This window comes from Salvelinus sp. IW2-2015, unplaced genomic scaffold, assembly GCF_002910315.2.
Source record: "Salvelinus sp. IW2-2015 unplaced genomic scaffold, ASM291031v2 Un_scaffold1520, whole genome shotgun sequence".
NCBI lineage: Eukaryota > Metazoa > Chordata > Actinopteri > Salmoniformes > Salmonidae > Salvelinus > Salvelinus sp. IW2-2015.
This window is the reverse complement of record NW_019942961.1, coordinates 68,000-86,081: the sequence shown is the minus strand read 5'-3', so window position 1 is coordinate 86,081 and position 18,082 is coordinate 68,000. Positions and strand designations below refer to the sequence as shown.

Here is an 18,082-nt window from a genome sequence, read left to right as displayed (position 1 = left end):
TAACATGGTCCTGTCCCACTGCTCTAACATGGTCCTGTCCCACTGCTCTTACATGGTCCTGTCCCACTGCTCTAACATGGTCCTGTCCCGCTGCTCTTACATGGTCCTGTCCCGCTGCTCTTACATGGTCCTGTCCCAGTGCTCTGACATGGTCCTGTCCCAGTCCTCTGACATGGTCCTGTCCCAGTGCTCAATGACAAATGACTCACTTCAGACACCTCTACTCTATCAGATCTCCAGGTGGAATGTCATCATTGCAAGTGTTATGCACTGTAGGTAGCTTACTGTACTATGAGTACTGTAGGCTAATGATAAGGTGACCTGTCATGGTTAACTTGCAGATGTGGCGCTAGCTCAGATCCCTGCACTATCTGAACTATGAAATGTGTTCTACTGTACCAGGCAAACTAAATGAAATGCAGCTCAGGTATTAGAACATGTTTGACTCTGCTATGGCGTCTCACAGGAACAGAGGCAAGAGTCTGTCACTCAATACATCTCAGTGCTGATCTACCATAGGAAAGGGCATCACTGACATCTCTTTCGAACCAAACACCTCCTATGCCTGAGTTAACAATGAATGGATTTACCCTGTGGAGTACCCTCCATGGTGGTTGTAGCTCTGCCTTTCCCAGAGAAAACAGGTTGTTCTGTCTTGAAGTAATGCTGGTTGATAGCAGGTCATCCTAAGAGCACTCGTATTGATTGACCTTGTTTTGAGAAAGTGAAGAGTCAGTTTTCATAAAAAAACAGGCCTGCAGTCTGAACGCTCTCTCATGTGTCACCCAGTAATGTGGATTCTTTATCACCTTTATATATGTTGTGCCTGTGCTGATAGAGCTGTCCAAAAAAATAATTGGATTTGAGAATTGTTAAAGTCGTTCCTGATAAGCTGCTGTAATTTCTCCCCATCTATAAAAATCTTTATTRTAGCCGTGGATCTGTGCAAGGCAAGCTCCAGTCAGATTGATGACTCACTGAGAGAGAATGATAGTTTGTAAACATGTCTTCTCTGTCGCTGCATCTCTCTCCCTTCCTCCCTCCTCTACCACTCTTTTGTTGATCACTTTCCATTTCTGCTGTGCCACTCGTTGGTGATGGAGGGCATGTTTACGGTGTGATTGCGCCCTTAAAAAGAGACTAGCGCTGGGGCTTCCCAGCGAAAAGCCTCCTGCATGTAGCGCTGGGAAGCCTCCTGGCATGTAACGCTGGGAAGCCTCCTGGCATGTAGGATAGGATATAAGTAATCCTTCTAACCCCCCCCCCCCCCCCCCTTAAAAGGATGATGCACTATGTAAGTGGTTGTTTCCACTGGATATATAAGGTGAATGCACCAATTTGTAAGCGCTCTGGATAAGAGCGTCTGCTAATTGACTTAAATGTAAATGTAATGTAACGCTGGAAGCCTCCTGGCATATAACGCGGGAAGCTCCTGGCATGTAGCGCTGGGAAGCCTCCTGGCATGTAGCGCTGGAAGCCTCCTGGATGTAGCGCTGGGAAGCCTCCTGGCATGTAACGCTGGAAGCCTCCTGCCATGTACGCAGGAAGCCTCCTGGCATGTAGCGCTGGGAAGCCCCTGGCATGTAGCGCTGGGAAGCCTCCTGGCATGTAGCGCTGGGAAGCCTCCTGGCATGTAGCGCTGGGAAGCCTCCTGGCATGTAACGCAGGAAGCCTCCTGGCATGTAACGCAGGAAGCCTCCTGGCATGTAGCGCTGGGAAGCCTCCTGGCATGTAGCGCTGGGAAGCCTCCTGGCATGTAGCGCTGGAAGCCTCCTGGCATGTAACGCTGGGAAGCCTCCTGGCAAAGTGGTACGCTCGGGAAGCCTCCTGGCATGTAACGCTGGGAAGCCTCCTGCATGTAAGCGCTGGGAAGCCTCCTGCATGTAACGCTGGGAAGCCTCCTGGCATGTAGCGCTGGGAAGCCTCCTGGCATGTAGCGCTGGGAAGCCTCCTGGCATGTAACGCTGGGAAGCCTCCTGGCATGTAGCGCTGGGAAGCTCCTGGCATGTAACGCTGGAAGCTCCGGCATGTAGCGCTGGCGTTCGTTTGGAGGGGCTGAAAATTGAATGAGTAGACAGACAGTCTGTTGTTTGTTTGTTGTTTTTTACGTTCCTCCCTGTTTCTCCGGGGGTGGGAGTGAATAGTTTGGGGCCGTATGTGTTATGAAGCTGGGTCTTTTGATGGACTGCTGCCTTGCGTTGCATAGCTCTGAGTGTGAACACTGGCGGTGGTGAGTACCGCTGGAAGTCCTGCATTCTGTTACACTCTTTGTTTGTGATCATGTGTTCTAGGCTGAAGTAGATTGTGGAATGTTGTCATTTGCTAGTAAATGTTGGCTGGGCCTTTTTAGATGACAGTGGTGGTGGGTAAGGACACCCTTCCCTTTGGTGTTGCAGATCTGAAAGGATCTGGATAGATAGAAGTGTAGTGGTGGAGCTTCCACCATATTTTTACAGCTTACAGATGGGTGTATGTTAGTGCTCAGGGGAAGGTATAGGGAGCGAAGTGGGTTCTGTTTTCCCATTGAAAACACGTAACCTACTCATAACACAGCAAGTCATTCACACTACCCTCCGGCCAAAATCATCCCAAAACTTTGCACATTCACACAGCGCCCTGTGGTTTGCCTTCAATCAATGAACGAAAGTCACAATCCATGTTGATATATATAGAAGTGGAGACCTTTAACTGGAATATGATATTTACCTGAGAAATAGTTGGAGCCTCTGGTCTGGCAGAATGTGGTCCAAACACAGTGGTGTTGTGATATGCCATCACCCCACACACATGCTGTGACTGTTGACACTACAGTTCCCTGAATGATTCAATCCAAGGCAGAGGTCCATGCTACTGCTAGCAAATGATGTAATGAAGTGCATGCAATGACTTACTAAATCCACACAATTACAGGACCTACACGGCTCTGTACACTGTAGTGCAGTGAGATTCAAAGTCGGGGTCGGGGGAACTGTAGTTGGGGTTGCAGATGGTACAATATACAAACGCTTTTGAGAAACATTATTTTATTGAGTCAATGTATTTATTGGTTTCTTTTCATTTTGATAAGAAAAGAAAATGTAATGCATTGAAGGTTATATGTTGATGTAAAAATCAAAATGTACCGATTTCAAAGTTGTTTCATTAGACTTGGGGTGGGGGGGTCGCGAGAAATTCTTCAGAAAAAAAATGAGGTCCCCAGAATTTGGGCTGAAAACATGGGGTTCCSGCTGAAACAGTTTGAATACCACGGCTGTAGTGTATATCTTGAATTGTATAAAATCTACCAGTCTAACATGGAAACTTACTGTGTAGGTTATATTTGTCCAGGGAAAATTGTGTTGAATGGTGAAGCCTCATCACCTATCGAATCATTCTCATCACTTCAATCCAACTTTAGAGTCAGGGGAGCGTTTATGGTTTTCTAAGGTTATGACCTATTCTACTTCTGTGAGAATCCCTTTTGATTCTTTATCAGACCGTCACCTCTGGTGTTTTCCCCAAGCGTTGTCCCTGTAAGGAAAATGAAATGACAGAGAATTCTGTTATAAGATCAAGCCTGGATGTTTATCCAAATATTGGCAAAGGCTTCTCCAATATGATCCCCTATAATATGATCAATTATTTGGGATAATTTAGCAACACATACGGTAATGTACACTGAGTATACCAAACATTAGGAACACCTTCCTAACATTGAGTTGCACCCCCCTTTTACCCTCAGAACAGACTCAATTCGTCGGGGCATGGACTCTACAAGGTGTCGAAAGCTTTCCACAGGGATGCTGGCCCATGTTGACTCCAATGCTTCCCACAGTTGTGTCAAGTTGGCTGGATTTCCTTTGGGCGGTGGACCATTCTTGATACACACGAGAWACTGTTMAGCGTGAAAAKCACTGCAGRGTTGCAGTTCTTGACACAAACCAGTGCWCCTGGRACCTACTACCATAACCTGTTCAAACGTACTTACATTTTGTGTCTTGCCCATTCACCCTCTGAATGGTACACATACACCATCCATGTCTCAGTTCTTKTTTAACCTGTCTCCTCCCCTTCATCTACACTGATTGAAGTGGATTTAACAAGTGACATCAAATAGGGATCATATCTTTCACCTGGATTCACCTGGTCAGTCTATGTGATGGAAAGAGCAGGTGTTCTTCATGTGTTGTGCACTGTGGTGGTGGCAGTTTTCAACTTCCCCTTYGCTTGGAGACCAACMRTACTGTAAGATCCTCTCTGACCCATTGTCTTTCTGGTGCTTCAAGAATCTGCTTCTCAAGGACATTGCATCGCACCACTTGGGGTGGGATTATTTTGCAGCCCTCTCATTGCTTTTCGTGCAAATCTGTCATCTTTCCATTGGTTTCTTAATGTTTTATTCCATTTAAGTTTTGTTATCTTTCCTTAGTTCATGGAGTAGCCCTCAGACACAGACAGACCAGCTCAGACCTAATGTAATGGCTGCCACTACTCTCTAGGCTAAACATTGTTGTTTTCTCACTATTGCAGGTCACTATTCACCCTGGAAGACCCCTAAACAGGTAAAATGCATTGTCTTCCGAGCCTCAGCTCTCCCATTAATTCTAATTGACTCATTTAGTTAACAAAATGGCTGCACTGTGCATATATGTTGGAGCTGCTCTGATTGACTTTACTACATAACCTTAAATCTATATCTTCTGAACTTTGGCTGCAGTCTTGCTGCTGTTTAGCTGAGAATGACTACTCTATTCTATTCCCTTCCCTTATACTAACTGTAGTGCTGTTGTCGTGTCTCGGCTGCTGCTGTATCCTGGCCTTGAGTTGGACCCTTCCTCTTGCCATCACATGCAGAGGAAAGGGTTAAGTGGCCCACTCATAGATATAGAATTACTAGACTCGTCATACCGCAAGCCAGATGGGCCATGATCTAAATAAATCTTGATGGTCATTCMATGTGGTGTATGTCTATGCACATGACAGTCTACGTCTATGCAAACTACTAGACCAGGTGCTCTTCTAGTAATGCTATATCTATGGTCCAGACTCTGGGTTGGCATGGTCCCCTCAACATTCCATCCTTCTCTCAGCTCCTCTGTATCCCTGATAAAGAGAGTGAGAGAACCCTTTTCTAACAGTCATACCGAGAAATTATCACTCATCCATTCTTCCCTTCTTCCTTCATCTCCAGGCTGATATTGATCTGCTACTAACTTAGCTATCTTTCCTGATCATCTTTTGTCATAACTATGTTTTCTCAGATGTCATATATGTCAGACAAAATATACAAATGTTGTATTTTTAGTTTTTGTCGAGACAGATTGTACTAACATGTTGAAAGCTGAAACTTTAAAGATGTCTGAGACCTCTTAGACAACACTCTGTTCAAACCTAGCCTCTGTCTGTCTGTCTGTCTGCCTGTCTGTCTGTCTGGACTCTGTCCCCAAACACTCAATAAACACTTGTCATCCAGACAAGGAAGAGCTGCTACAATGCCTCTCAGAGCACTCTCTGAACTCGAGTTAGACATGGTGTATTGCCAAGAAACAAGGTGTGTGTGTTTGTGTGTGTGTGTATCCCATTTCATGCTACTTCATGTTCTAGTTTGGCTGATATAGCTAACCAGCTACTAACCTCAGCTCATTTGTAGAGTCTCCGGTGACAGATCATAACATTCCACACATCCATGGACTCAGAAGAAGCAGTCTTTGTGTTATCCCTGCTTGTCAGCAGCTCTCTCAAGCCCTCTCATGGATTTTTCCTCATAGCTCATTTCTGTGCTCCTCTTTGTTGAATCTCTCAGTTTCGAACAGATTGATGGTAATTCTGAATCTGAGCTCCTGGAGAAGAAGTGCCTGGGAGAATAGCTATGGAGTCAGGCAGGCAGGCGGTCCAGCCGAAGCCACTCTTTCTCTCCCCTAGCGTGTGTTTGTTCCTCTCCACGCATTGACCTATGATGCAGAACAGGCTTCAGAGCACCAGCAGCTGCCAACCGCCCCCAACAGCCCAGGTTTAATTGGATATCATTAGTTCAGGACGATTCCCGTAGCCCAAAGAAGCCCAGCCCAAATAATCCAACATGGATACAAAGTTTAAAAACGGAGACTATGGGAGTTCTGTAATTGTGACTCAAAGTTGGCACAAATACTAATGATGCCCTGCCTTCCGAATTCAGTTTGGAACAAAGCCTGTTCATATATGAGTATATTCTCATATAGTCATGAGAGTGAAGAACAGAATATACAGTAGTTTGTAGTACTATTGGTGTGGATGCAGAATCAATTTATGGCCAGACCTGAGAGTGTTGTGTTTAGGAAACAGCAGTCTCTAGCCACACACACAGGTCATACAGTCTTAAAGAGCCTGACTGCCTGTGACTAAATTAGGGGGAAAGATTCAATTCAATTCAAAACAACTTTATTTAACCCTCTCAGAGCCAGTTAGGAAAGACATTACCATACTTCATACTTCACTTAGTACATACAGTATAATAGATGGAGGGAGAGAATGACGGAGAAGGAGGTAGGGGAAGTGACAGTGCTATAGTCTGGTCCAGACTTAATAAGATCCCCTGACTGTCACCCTGCCATTACACGGCCAGACACTCAGACATTCCGAAGATCAGGAGCAGAGATGGGTGGAACCACACAGAGTGGGAACACTTTGATTTTGCCTTGGTCCGATGGAACTAGATGCCTTGGCAGCATCTTTTTATACAGCTCCTGATATCAAATTAGTCATTTTATCGGGTGGTACTGGAGAGAACTATCCTTCTCACTGTCATCCTAACATACCAATGTGTCATCTTCACTATCTCATCAACAGCACTCTGTTTTCTAAAGACAACTGACATTTGTACAACACAAGAAAGCAGCTCAGCTTGTCAAAATAAGCCATAGTGTGTTATCACTTCGAATAATCAATGTGGTGCTTATTTCAAATGGGAAGAGAAATCATATTTTATGCACTTAACCATTTAGCTGCGTTGTTTGGTTGTACGCCCGCATAAATTACCACTTCTCTCTTTTTCTCCTGGACGCACACTGAGTGGTTTGGGATTCAACGCTGCTGAGAGTAATTGGGACTAAACAAACCTGTTTTGACACTAGCACTGCTGGCTTTTCTGCATTGTATTAGAGTCACCACAATGGTGTTTTCCACAATAGAGACACCACACATTATCCACCACATCTACATTCCATTATAGTTGCAGAACACACACACACACGCACACGCACACAGACACACAGGTTCATCCAAGATATTCTTTGAGGGGGGTGAATGCTGTGTGTTTGCACTCCTCCTATTACCATGCCACTCTAGCATCCACTACAGTCTCTATCATAGAATGTCTTGGGACGTAGCCACCTTACACTGGGCCAGTACCCTCTGTGTGCCCACTTTGGCCATTTGCCGTCTTACGACGACAGTGGCACACTGACATGTTTAATATGCTCTCCGCCTGCCTCCCTCTTCCTCCCAGCAGCCCTGAACTGGTGTGCCTGTGCTCTTCTCCCTCCCAATTTACACACTGCTTTTCCGGACCTGCTTTAATAAGCCTTGGATCTTCTATTTCTCTACACGTTTTCTTCACCCTCTCCTCTCTTCATCTTTGTGTATGCCTTTAATTAGTCGCCCCGGCTGGTGCTCAATGTTTGCTTTGTCTGAATTAACTACTCCCACCTTAATATTACGACTGCTGTAGTGAATGACAGAGGATTCATGAAAGGCGCTTGACAGTCCATGAAGGCCCTTCCCACTGTATTACTTTTTATGATTAGCTTCTACCTCTCTCACCATCATTTGGTTCGTCTAAGAGAAGTATGCATTAGAGTACCAGGACAGCGCCCCTTGCATCCTTAGGATGCAGGAGTAGGACCGGTGAGAACCAGGTAGGGATGTGGGAGACTCGAACCAATGCCCTGATGCTCTGATGGTTTACAGGTGTTGGAGCAGATGGGACGCGGCCAAGGACCACGGGGGTCAGGCAGCCCCACGACCAGTCTGTCTTGCCCCCGTTGTCCCCCACAACGCCCCTTCCTGACCGCCACCTCCACGGCCCAGTCCCAGACTTCGACCCTCCCCCGAGGCTTTGATCTGAGCAGGCCAACCCCTATGACCTTATGAAAGTCACAGGGCTATCGATGAGAATAGTAGCGTACAGCTACTGGAACCACACTGTACAACAACAAATCAACAAACAAAACGAGCCCAGCATATCTGTCTGGGGTTCCAGGGGTTAGTTCTTCGAACAGGTACCTATGCTAGATGCACAAACACACCAAACACACACACACAACACACCTCATCTCCTGAATGAAATCATATGAAGCCCCTCGTAACAGTAGTCAGGGCTCCAATAGTGCAATCTAGCAATGGCCTCAGCTCCACCTGTTGCTGTTCACTATAGGACATAGTCTGGGTTCTGTTCCTATAGGGACAAACGTCTGAGTTGTGCTCCTATAGGACATAGTCTGGTTTCGGGTCTTTCCTGATAGGAATAGTCGGGTGTTCTGGGTTCTGTTCCTATCGGGACATAGTCTGGGTTGATCTGATTCTTTCCTATAGGGACATAGTCTGGGTTCTGATTCCTTAGGACAGCCTGGGTTCTGTTCCTGATAGGACAATAGTCTGGGTTATCTGTTCCGTTTAGGACAGAGTCGGGTTATCTGTTACCTATCGGAGACATAGTCTGGTTCGTTCCTATAGACATAGTCGGGGTTGTCTGGTCTGTTCCTAAGTGAGGGAATGTTTGTTCTGTTCATAGGACAATCTGGGTTCTGTCGTATAGCGACATAGTCTGGGTTCTGTTCCATATAGGGACTAGTCTGGTTCTGTTCTAATAGGGACATAGTCTGGTTCTGTTCCTATAGGGACATAGTCTGGGTTCTTTTCCTATAGGGACATAAGTCGGGGTTCTGTTCCTATAGGGACTATCTGGGTTCTGTTCCTATAGGGGAATAGTCTGGGTTGTCTGGGTTCTGTGCCTATAGGGACATAGTCTGGGTTCTGTTCCTATAGGGACATAGTCGGGTCTGTTCCTATAGGGGACCATGTCTGGTTCTGTTCCTATAGGACAAGTCTGGTTGTCTGGGTTTCTGTGCCTATCAGCATAGTCTGGGTTGTCTGGTTCTTACTATAGGGACAATAGTCCTGTGATCTGGTATTGTCCTTAGGGACATAGTCTGGGTTGGTGTTCCATATAGGGACTAGTCTGGGTTTTCCTGGTGGTGGCTTCCTTAGGGACATAGTCTGGGTTGATGTTTCTGAGTAGGGACATAGTCTGGGTTGTGTTCCTAATCGGACATAGTCTGGAGTTGTGTTTATAGGACTATCTGGTTGTCCGGGTTGTGTTTCCTATCAGGGACATAGTCTGTTGTCTGGTTCTGTTCCTATGGGACATTAGTCTGGGTTGTCTGGCGTTCTGTTCCATATAGGACTAGCGGTGTCTGGGTTCTGTTCCTATAGGGACATTAGTCTGGTTCTGTTTCCTATAGGGACCATAGCCTGGCTTCTGTTCCTTATACGGACATATCTGGGGTCTGTTCCTTTACGGGACAAGTCTGGTACTGTTCCTATAAGGACATAGCTGGTTCTGTTTCCTAAGGGACATAGTCTGGTTGTCTGGGTTCGTCCTAAGAGAACATAGTCTGGGTTCTGTTCCTATGGGACATTAGTCTGGTTCTGTATCCTATAGGACATAGTCTGGTTTCTCCTGTCCTAAGGACATAGTCTGGTCTGTTCCTATAGAGACATGTCTTGGGTTCTGTCATATAGGGACATAGCTGGTTCATGGGTTCTGTTCCTATAGGACATACTGGTAGTCTGGGTTCTGTTCTATGACATATTTGTGTCACATAACGTATCTGGGTTCTGTGTGTTCCTATAGGGACATCAGTCTAGGGGTCTGAGGTTCTGTTCCTATAGGGGATAGTCTGGGTTGTTTTCCTATCATGGACATAGTTCTGGTCTGTTCGCTATAGGACATAGTCTGGTTGTCTGGGTTTTCTATAGGGAACATAGTCTGTTGTCTGGGTTCTGTTCCATAGGGACACTAGTCTGGGTTGTCTGCGGCTTCTTTCCATATAGGGACATGAGTCTGGGTTGCTGGTCTTCCTATAGCGGACATGAGTCTGGTTTGTGTTCCTATACGGACATAGTCTGGGATTCTTTGTTCCTATAGGACATAGTCTGAGGTATTTTGTTCCATAGGGACAATAGGCTGGTTCTGGTTCCTATAGGAAGACATCGTCTGGAGTTGTGTCCTAATAGGACACTGTCTGGGTTGATATGGTTGTGTTCACCAATATAGACATAGTCATGATTTCTGGGTTCTGTTCCTATAGGGACATAGTCTGGGTTGTCTGGGTTCTGTTCCTATAGGGACATAGTCTGGGTTCTGTTCCTATAGGGACATAGTCTGGGTTGTCTGGGTTCTGTTCCTATAGGGACATAGTCTGGGTTGTCTGGGTTCTGCAGAATGAGATGTATTATGTTGTTTTGTCTGTAGATGTATTTCTGTAAATATGATGGAGTATGACAACGYTTTAAGAGTTTATACTTTTATCTTAGTGCTGACAGATGACTTGATGTTGATACATTTGTACTTGGCCTAGACTCCTTCGTTCGGGGAATCTCTGAATATCTCGCGGATCTCTGCCTCCAGTCGATGTTCTGCCAGAGTGTATAGTCAAATTAGCTATTTTTTCAGGAACATCTCAGCCAACAACCTGTCTTCTTAGACCGCTGTATACTTTAGGAGCCAACAATTATATTTTAGCCATTAAAGATCCTGTCAGGGGTACAAGCATAGGGATTTCCTTTCAGTTCATTGAGTGTACGACCAAGCTTTTGACTGGGTTGCCAAGATATGCTCTGTAGAAGGAGTTGTACGACAGTATACCATTGGTTTTTGACATCAGTAGTCATATCTACTGTATGATTCTGAACACAAAGTGCACTCATCCTTTTGACCAGTGCTAGTGACAGTGCTAGTTTCTGTTAAGTCCGTGCAGCTTGATGTACCATAGAGGCTTCATGATTGACATGCGAGCCTCTAGCCGGTAGACATGATAATGCTCTGCTCCTCTCTATTGTAGAATCTCTGTGGGCCTGAGTCAGTCGTAGGCTACAGTAGATGCACACTGTGAGYAGAGAGGCGAGCTGTGTGCYCGCTTACGCAACACAACCTTTATTAAAGAGGACAGGGCTGTCGGAAGAACTCCACGTCAAAGCCTTCCAGCTTCTCGGTCAATCTTTCTCTGTAGCTTTTCTTTCTCTCTCTCGTGTATTCAGTTTAGTGTTAAGTATCTGTCCCCTCCATGTAACAAGCCCCCAAAGTGCTGTTCGCTGCTAGGCTACACTTGCAGACTGTTGGTCAGTCAGGTTAACAGGGTTGAGGCACAGGGCAACTTTTAGGAACACTTTACTTGTTTCCCCTCAGTGGTGTGGGAGTTCTAGGTCATGAACATTGGTATTTTTCAGTAACCTTATCTAACTAGGACTGTTCTCAATACGTATAGCCTGGAGACCAATACAGGCTGTTAGAGAAGAAAATGCACCCATACCCCACAACCATAGACAAGTCAGTGTAGCTTCCACTGAATGTTGATAAGGTTTTCTACAGCTGGAAAATAATCATGCAGCAACAGGAAATGGGTTATAATTCATGGAAAAGAATGTAGGGGTTGATAAAACAATATATATTAAGAACTTTAGAAGCCTTTTTAAGCTTGAATACACTACAAGTTTATATTTCCTGCTGTGTAGGAAAATTCTCAGCAACAAAAGAGTGATCAAATTAAAATCCTACATCTGTAATTAGATGCCTTTATTCTAGTAGGAAACCAGGAGACCCCATTGCATGTGAGAGAGCTGGAGATAGATGGAGATTTATGAATTGTGTATTTTATGTCAACTGCAACACAGTCTGTAATACACCAAAATCCTCCTCTAGCCAGCAAGGTCATTCTGTCCTTATCTTCTGCCCACATGTATGAGTATTTTTCCCAGCAATCTTATTTAATATAAACTTAAAACACTGTTTATGGGTTCCGTGGTAAGACTTGTCAGTCAGTCTCCTTATCCGCCATCTTTGTTTCCTCAATTAATTCCTCTGGTATCCCAGCGGACACTGGTCTCCGTGATTAAACCTGCTGTAAATAGAGCCCATTTCTCATCAGTCACTTTGACCCGCTCTACTTCATTTCATAGGGAAGGGTTTTCAGGGTAATGAATATCACTATGCCACAAATCATTCTGCTTTCCAGTAAAGGCCTGATTGCAGATGAGTTTCTGCTCCCCTAACACATACTGTAAATAAAAAGATAACTGTATTACAAGCCCTAGGCACATCTTTTCCACAGTGTAATGGATGATGTAGGAACTCTGTGCAGACAATGTGCTGAGGCAAGTTTTTTTCTGTCTTGCTCTAGTCTCAGTCTTTTTAATAGTCTGCTCTGAGTGAGACAGTTGTAAGACAGTGTGTGTGTTGTATTATTGTTTATGGGTGCTCCCTCAATCTCCCTTCCCCACACAGAGCCAGGCCTGCCGCAGACCATCTTCTCTGTGGACCACTCAGGTATGGCCCTGAAGAAGACTGTCCACAGGGAGGAATAGGGATTATTCAAAAAAAAAAAAAATGTATTTTTTAATGAAACCTTTAATTTAATTTGCAATGCAATGCATTTAATTTGCAATGCAATGCAGCCGTTTTATATCAATATCAAATCATTTCTGGGTAACAAATAAGTGCCTTGCTGTAATAGAGTTCCATTAAAATTGGCAAAATTTGCTTTTTAGCCTAAAAAACATTCTCAAGCAAGACTTTAGCAAGAACTGTCTGGTTTGAGTGGGGAGTGGAAAACTGAAAACTAGCTGTTATTGGCAGAGAAGTTTGGAACTCTTTGTTATTGGTCTATTAACCAATATACCACATTGATGTCCCCATGGAAAGCCGAAACTCCCGCCCATGCAAACCTGCTGATTAGGGTCCTGTGTCGATTCTTTTCAAAAAGCTACCAGGAAATAACACTGATTTTTTTTAAATCACACTTTAACAGTGTTAGTTCCATCAGCTGTTGTACAATATTATGTAAAACACAGAAATAACAGTGCCTTTAATTTCATGTGTTAACTTCCACAATATGTGATTAACAATCCTCTGGCTCCAGATAAATTAGTCATTAGACTGAGGGCACTCCAAGGTCAACACGTGTCACAGGTGTTGTCTGTTCCTTGACCCCAGGGGCAGAGTACCAGGAGGTGGAGGTCCACCTGAGGAGGCAGAAGTCCGGCTTCGGCTTCCGCATCCTTGGGGGAGACGAGGCGGGACAGCCTGTGAGTCCGGACACCCGTGAGAAGGCTCGTATGAGATGGGCGTGGAACCCTGTCATAATCTCCTCTCTAACCCACTACATACATATCTAACCCTGAACCCTGACTGAGACTGGTGATGCTGCTGTGGATGGTTACTGGTTAATTGTCTGTAGAGTAACACTCAGCGCAAACATGGAGCCACGTATCTATTCATAAGCACCACTGACATAACAACCACTTATACATGTCATTTCACATACAGTTACTCACTGCATGTTTCTTGTCCACTTGACCATGGCTACATATCGCTTCAATGTAGTCCTGTCAATGTAGTTCTGAATCCAGCCCTATGATTGGTCAACCGACTTTTTAACCCCTACCTCTCCATGCGTTCTGATTGGTCTGGTTCCCATAAACAGATTCTGATTGGGGCCATCATAGAGAAGAGCCCTGCGGACAGAGACGGGCGCCTGCGGCCAGGCGATGAGCTCATCTTTGTGGATGGGATCCCGGTGGCGGGGAAGCCCCACCGCTACGTCATCGACCTGATGCACGGCGCTGCCCGCAATGGACAGGTCAACCTCACCATCAGGAGGAGGCTACAGGGCCCAGGTGAGAGGATGGGAGAGGACAGATCTAGGATCAGTTTCCTGAACACTCCTAATCCTAATCATTAGGGAGGAAAACGAAACTCTGGCCTTAGATCATCTTCTAGGGACAAATTCATCCTACTCCAAGAAGGCCTGATAGTCTTCCTTTCTCTGGCCTTATGTGGAGTCCGGCTGTTGTATTGTACCATGAATTGTAGAGCTGCAAGAACATGCTGTGTAATGAGTGTAGCAGCCCTCTACACACACCTTCCCCCTCAGATTTCCCCATTCCCTTATGTCAGCTTACGCTCCGGCTGCCTTTGGTGCCTGGGGAGGAGAGCACAGCCACCCTGGTGAGATCCCGTCTCCCCTCCTCTGTCTCCCTCTTCTCCTTCCGTCTTCAGTCATGAAAAGCTGTCTGACTCATCCGTGTCGTCCGTGGTCTTGCCTTTCATCCCTCGAACTTTTGATTCAAAGTCACACTTTTGGAGGTGTCAAGACTCTGTCTCTCCCAGAGGTCTCACTGTCTTCAGTTCAACCTTGATCACTGAAGGAGATGTAATGAGTTCTAACATGACATCTTGGTTTTGAGGGAATCTTAGTTCTTAGCGATTGTATCTACAGATATCTTCAAATGTAGGTTTTCTTTTGGATTAAAAAGATCTTTGGATGCAACAATACAGCCGATGAGGTGTGAGAGAAACCATGACCTTTCTCTGATCTGATAGSCAGTCCAGACAGGGCCAGTCGTTGTCCATTGATGAGTGCTGTGCTGCTTTGCTGGGCTGCAGTGTGGTGTGGTGTGGAGGAGAGCAGAGCAGAGCAGGTTAACTCAGCTCTCTGTTCCCCCCCACAGGAGAGCCGTGTCCAGAGAACGGCCGCAGCCCCGGCTCTGTGTCCACCCAGCACAGCTCCCCACGCAGCGACTTCACCAGTGCCACGTATCCTGGCAACAACGCAGCCCCACCCACTGACGCCATGGGTACAGGTAGCGCCACAGACGGAGAGCCGACCTCCAGCGTGCAGCAGCCACCGAGTGATGTCATTATCCACCGCAAGGAGAGTGAAGGGTTTGGATTCGTCATCATCAGCTCGCTCAACCGGCCGGAGACCGCCAGCGCCATCAGTGAGTGCTGCTCTGTGTGTGTGAGTGTGTGTGTGTGTGTGTGTGTGTTATTGCGTGTACATGGGTTGTTTACATTACAAATGTACTTCCTTATTGGCAATTTCACCTTAAAAGGGAAGGCTTAGCATTTTATTATGCTCTTGAGTTTTCGTGCATTTTAGTCCAGCAGATACGGTCGTTCCAAGCAGAGATAACCAAATCCATTTTGACAGAAATTGCTGAGAGGAAGAGGTCACAACTATAGAAAAAATTTAACACCTCTATTTTTGAACCATGTACTCATCCTCTAACCATCTAACCCGTCTCAATTCCAAATGGTTTCCTGGCTGTATCAATCCCTCAGATCTGAGGTAGCTAGGCTACAGTAGACCGCGTTGCCTTTTAGTGCCCTGCCCACACTCGCCGTGCATACAGCCAGCTGTCTTACATAAGCTGAGAGGGGGCGAGAGAAATGTGAAAAGAGCGAGCAACATAGATAGAAAGAAGAGAGGGAGAGATGGAAAGAAAGCAGCCAACCAGTAAGATTAGCCTGAACTCAGACCCATCCTCAACTAACCATATCTGTGTGTCTCTCACTCTGTGTGTATTGTCCTCCMCCRCTCCTCTCCTCRCATCCCAGGCGTGCCCCATAAGATTGGGCGTATCATCGACGGCAGCCCGGCGGACCGTTGCGGTAAACTGAAGGTGGGTGACCGCATCCTGGCGGTGAACAGCCAGTCCATCATCAACATGCCCCACGCCGACATCGTTAAGCTCATCAAGGACGCCGGCCTCAGCGTCACCCTCCGGATCATACCACAGGAAGGTGAGTGAGACGGGGGGGACAACGGTCACTAGACTGGAGATAATGGGGGGACCAAGGGGTCAGCAGATAACTCTATACTGTAGATGTTGGGGGACCTTCAGGGACTGTTGTTAAAACTGTGTGTCATCTTAAATGCAGCACGTTGTCTTACTGTACAGACCGTTTTACATCCTTTTTTAAAGGAGGTTGTTCTATCTCTGGCTAAGGCACTATTTGCGTGGATCAGAAAGTGATATGTCTGTTTGGGAGAACTGTCTAGTGAGTCTGTTTCTGTCACCATCTTCTAATGCTTCATGGGTGTTTCTGGTATGACGAGCATCTACTGTAGATTACACACAGAGCATTGTACTGACAGTTCTTTGAAGTAGATGCACCGTGTATTATGTTAATGTGGCTCTGTCTAGCACAGTCTATACTGTAGTGTGTGTCTATCGGTCACTGTGTCTGACACTTCTGTCTGTCTGTGTTTCAGAGCTGAGCCCATCAGCCCCTAGTTCACAGAAACAGAGCCCAGCAGTGACCCAGCAGCACAGTCCTCAGGCCCAGCCCAGTCCCACCGTGGGCCAGCCCAGCCCTGCTGTCACTCAGCCCAGCCCTGCAGTCACTCAGCCTAGCCCTGCAGTCACCCAGCCCAGCTCCCTGACCCATCAGAGCCCCATCACACAGACCCCAGCCCCCACACCGCAGATCTACACCCACGACAGCAGGTAAGGCAACCGGATGGTCACACACACAGACGCACACTGCTTAAAAACACACACACCAATCCATAGCACCCAGCCCAGTTCTAAATATTGGTCCGCAGGATAGGGCCATAATTTACACAAGCATTTCGCTAAACCCACAATAACATCTGCTAAATATGTGTGTGACCAATAACATTTGATTTGATTTAAGACATGCAGCATTTGAGTGCTCTATCATTTCCTATGTATTTAAATGGTTTAAGATGTTTGATCATGTATGTGTATGGGTCAATGTAATCTTTAGGGCTTCCTCGGTATTGTACTGTCTGCTGGTCCCAATGCTGTGGAAGTCCCAGATATCTTATACAGCACAGTAGTATCTTTTTTTTTWAATCTCTGGGGTAAAAGCACTGTTCCTAAGGGAATTACAGGTGAGAGTGAGGTATTCTCTCCCTGTCTCCAGTTTGTTGTATAACATCACTTAACTCTTATGGACTCCTGAATTATTAACCTAAATAGCTTCTTTATAGACCTACGCTGAATATTTCATCAAGCTCTTACAGGGGGCCCAAAATGTACCCTGTCATTGTCCTTTCCCTCCTGCTCTGGAGAATTCCCAAAATCTCMGAGTACTCTTATTTATTGCCAACTCTTTAAAAGACTGAGTGTCTTTTTAGGTGGGTCAAAATTAGAGTCTTGTCTCAAAGGTAGTTTGATTGTAACAAACAAGGTATTTCTAAATAACGTAGAATTTGACATGAATTGATTCAGAGAGCATTACCATTACATTCATATGAAATGCTTGTAGTGATAACCCACTGGACACACTACATCCTTTCAACATTAATTACATTAATTAGGTAATGTTTAGTTGAGAACTTGATCAATGAGACTACAACATACTATATATTCACCCACTCAAAAAGACATCCAAAAGTTAGTTCACCTGTGCATTCAACCATTGAAAAAAGCACAACCAAATTCCAATGGAAAAACTATGTCAGATTTTTGGTTTAGTTTTCACTGAAATGTCTCACTGCACTTTCAACCATTTAAAAGCACAGCGAATTTCAAATGGGAAAAAAATGCCAGATATTTTGTTTATATATACACAACAGATGAATGTGTTATCACTGTGTTTCATCTAATAGCAGAACCAAATTACCTGGATTGCAGTTGAGATTACATTAAAAATACATGGTGCTGCACAAGATGCTGCACAGATTATTACAGCAATAGTGAAGATCTCCAGAGACCTGCGACAATCTATTCATGCTATGTAGAACATGCATGTTTTATAATAAGGATTTTATAGTTTCTCAACCTCAATGTGGCCATGGATGTGTTACTCATTTTAAAGTTGAATGTTACATTAGTTTGTACGATAGCCTTAATTTAGGCTATATTAAATTGTGTTTGGTTGACAAAGCAACCAAATATCAACATTTAAATTAGATGTATCTACGGATTGCGTAGTTCCATCTGAGCCACTGGCTTAATCCCATTCTTTAACTTGTATTTTTGGTTGAGTTGGAGACATGAATCCAACATATCATTTGTTAAACTTGTCAATATGCTA

The 18,082-nt window shown here is 45.2% G+C and overlaps 1 protein-coding gene across 1 annotated transcript in view; it reads left to right on the top strand.

Annotated features, from left to right (window-relative positions):
* LOC112071098 (membrane-associated guanylate kinase, WW and PDZ domain-containing protein 2-like) overlaps nt 1-18,082 on the top strand; it is a 112,354-nt gene that overhangs the window by 79,961 nt on the left and 14,311 nt on the right. Inside the window, 7 exon segments of the mRNA XM_070439250.1 lie at nt 4,510-4,603; nt 12,462-12,559; nt 13,226-13,341; nt 13,716-13,908; nt 14,743-15,012; nt 15,632-15,817; nt 16,290-16,524. Coding sequence (XP_070295351.1) covers nt 4,510-4,603; nt 12,462-12,559; nt 13,226-13,341; nt 13,716-13,908; nt 14,743-15,012; nt 15,632-15,817; nt 16,290-16,524 — 1,192 coding nt within the window.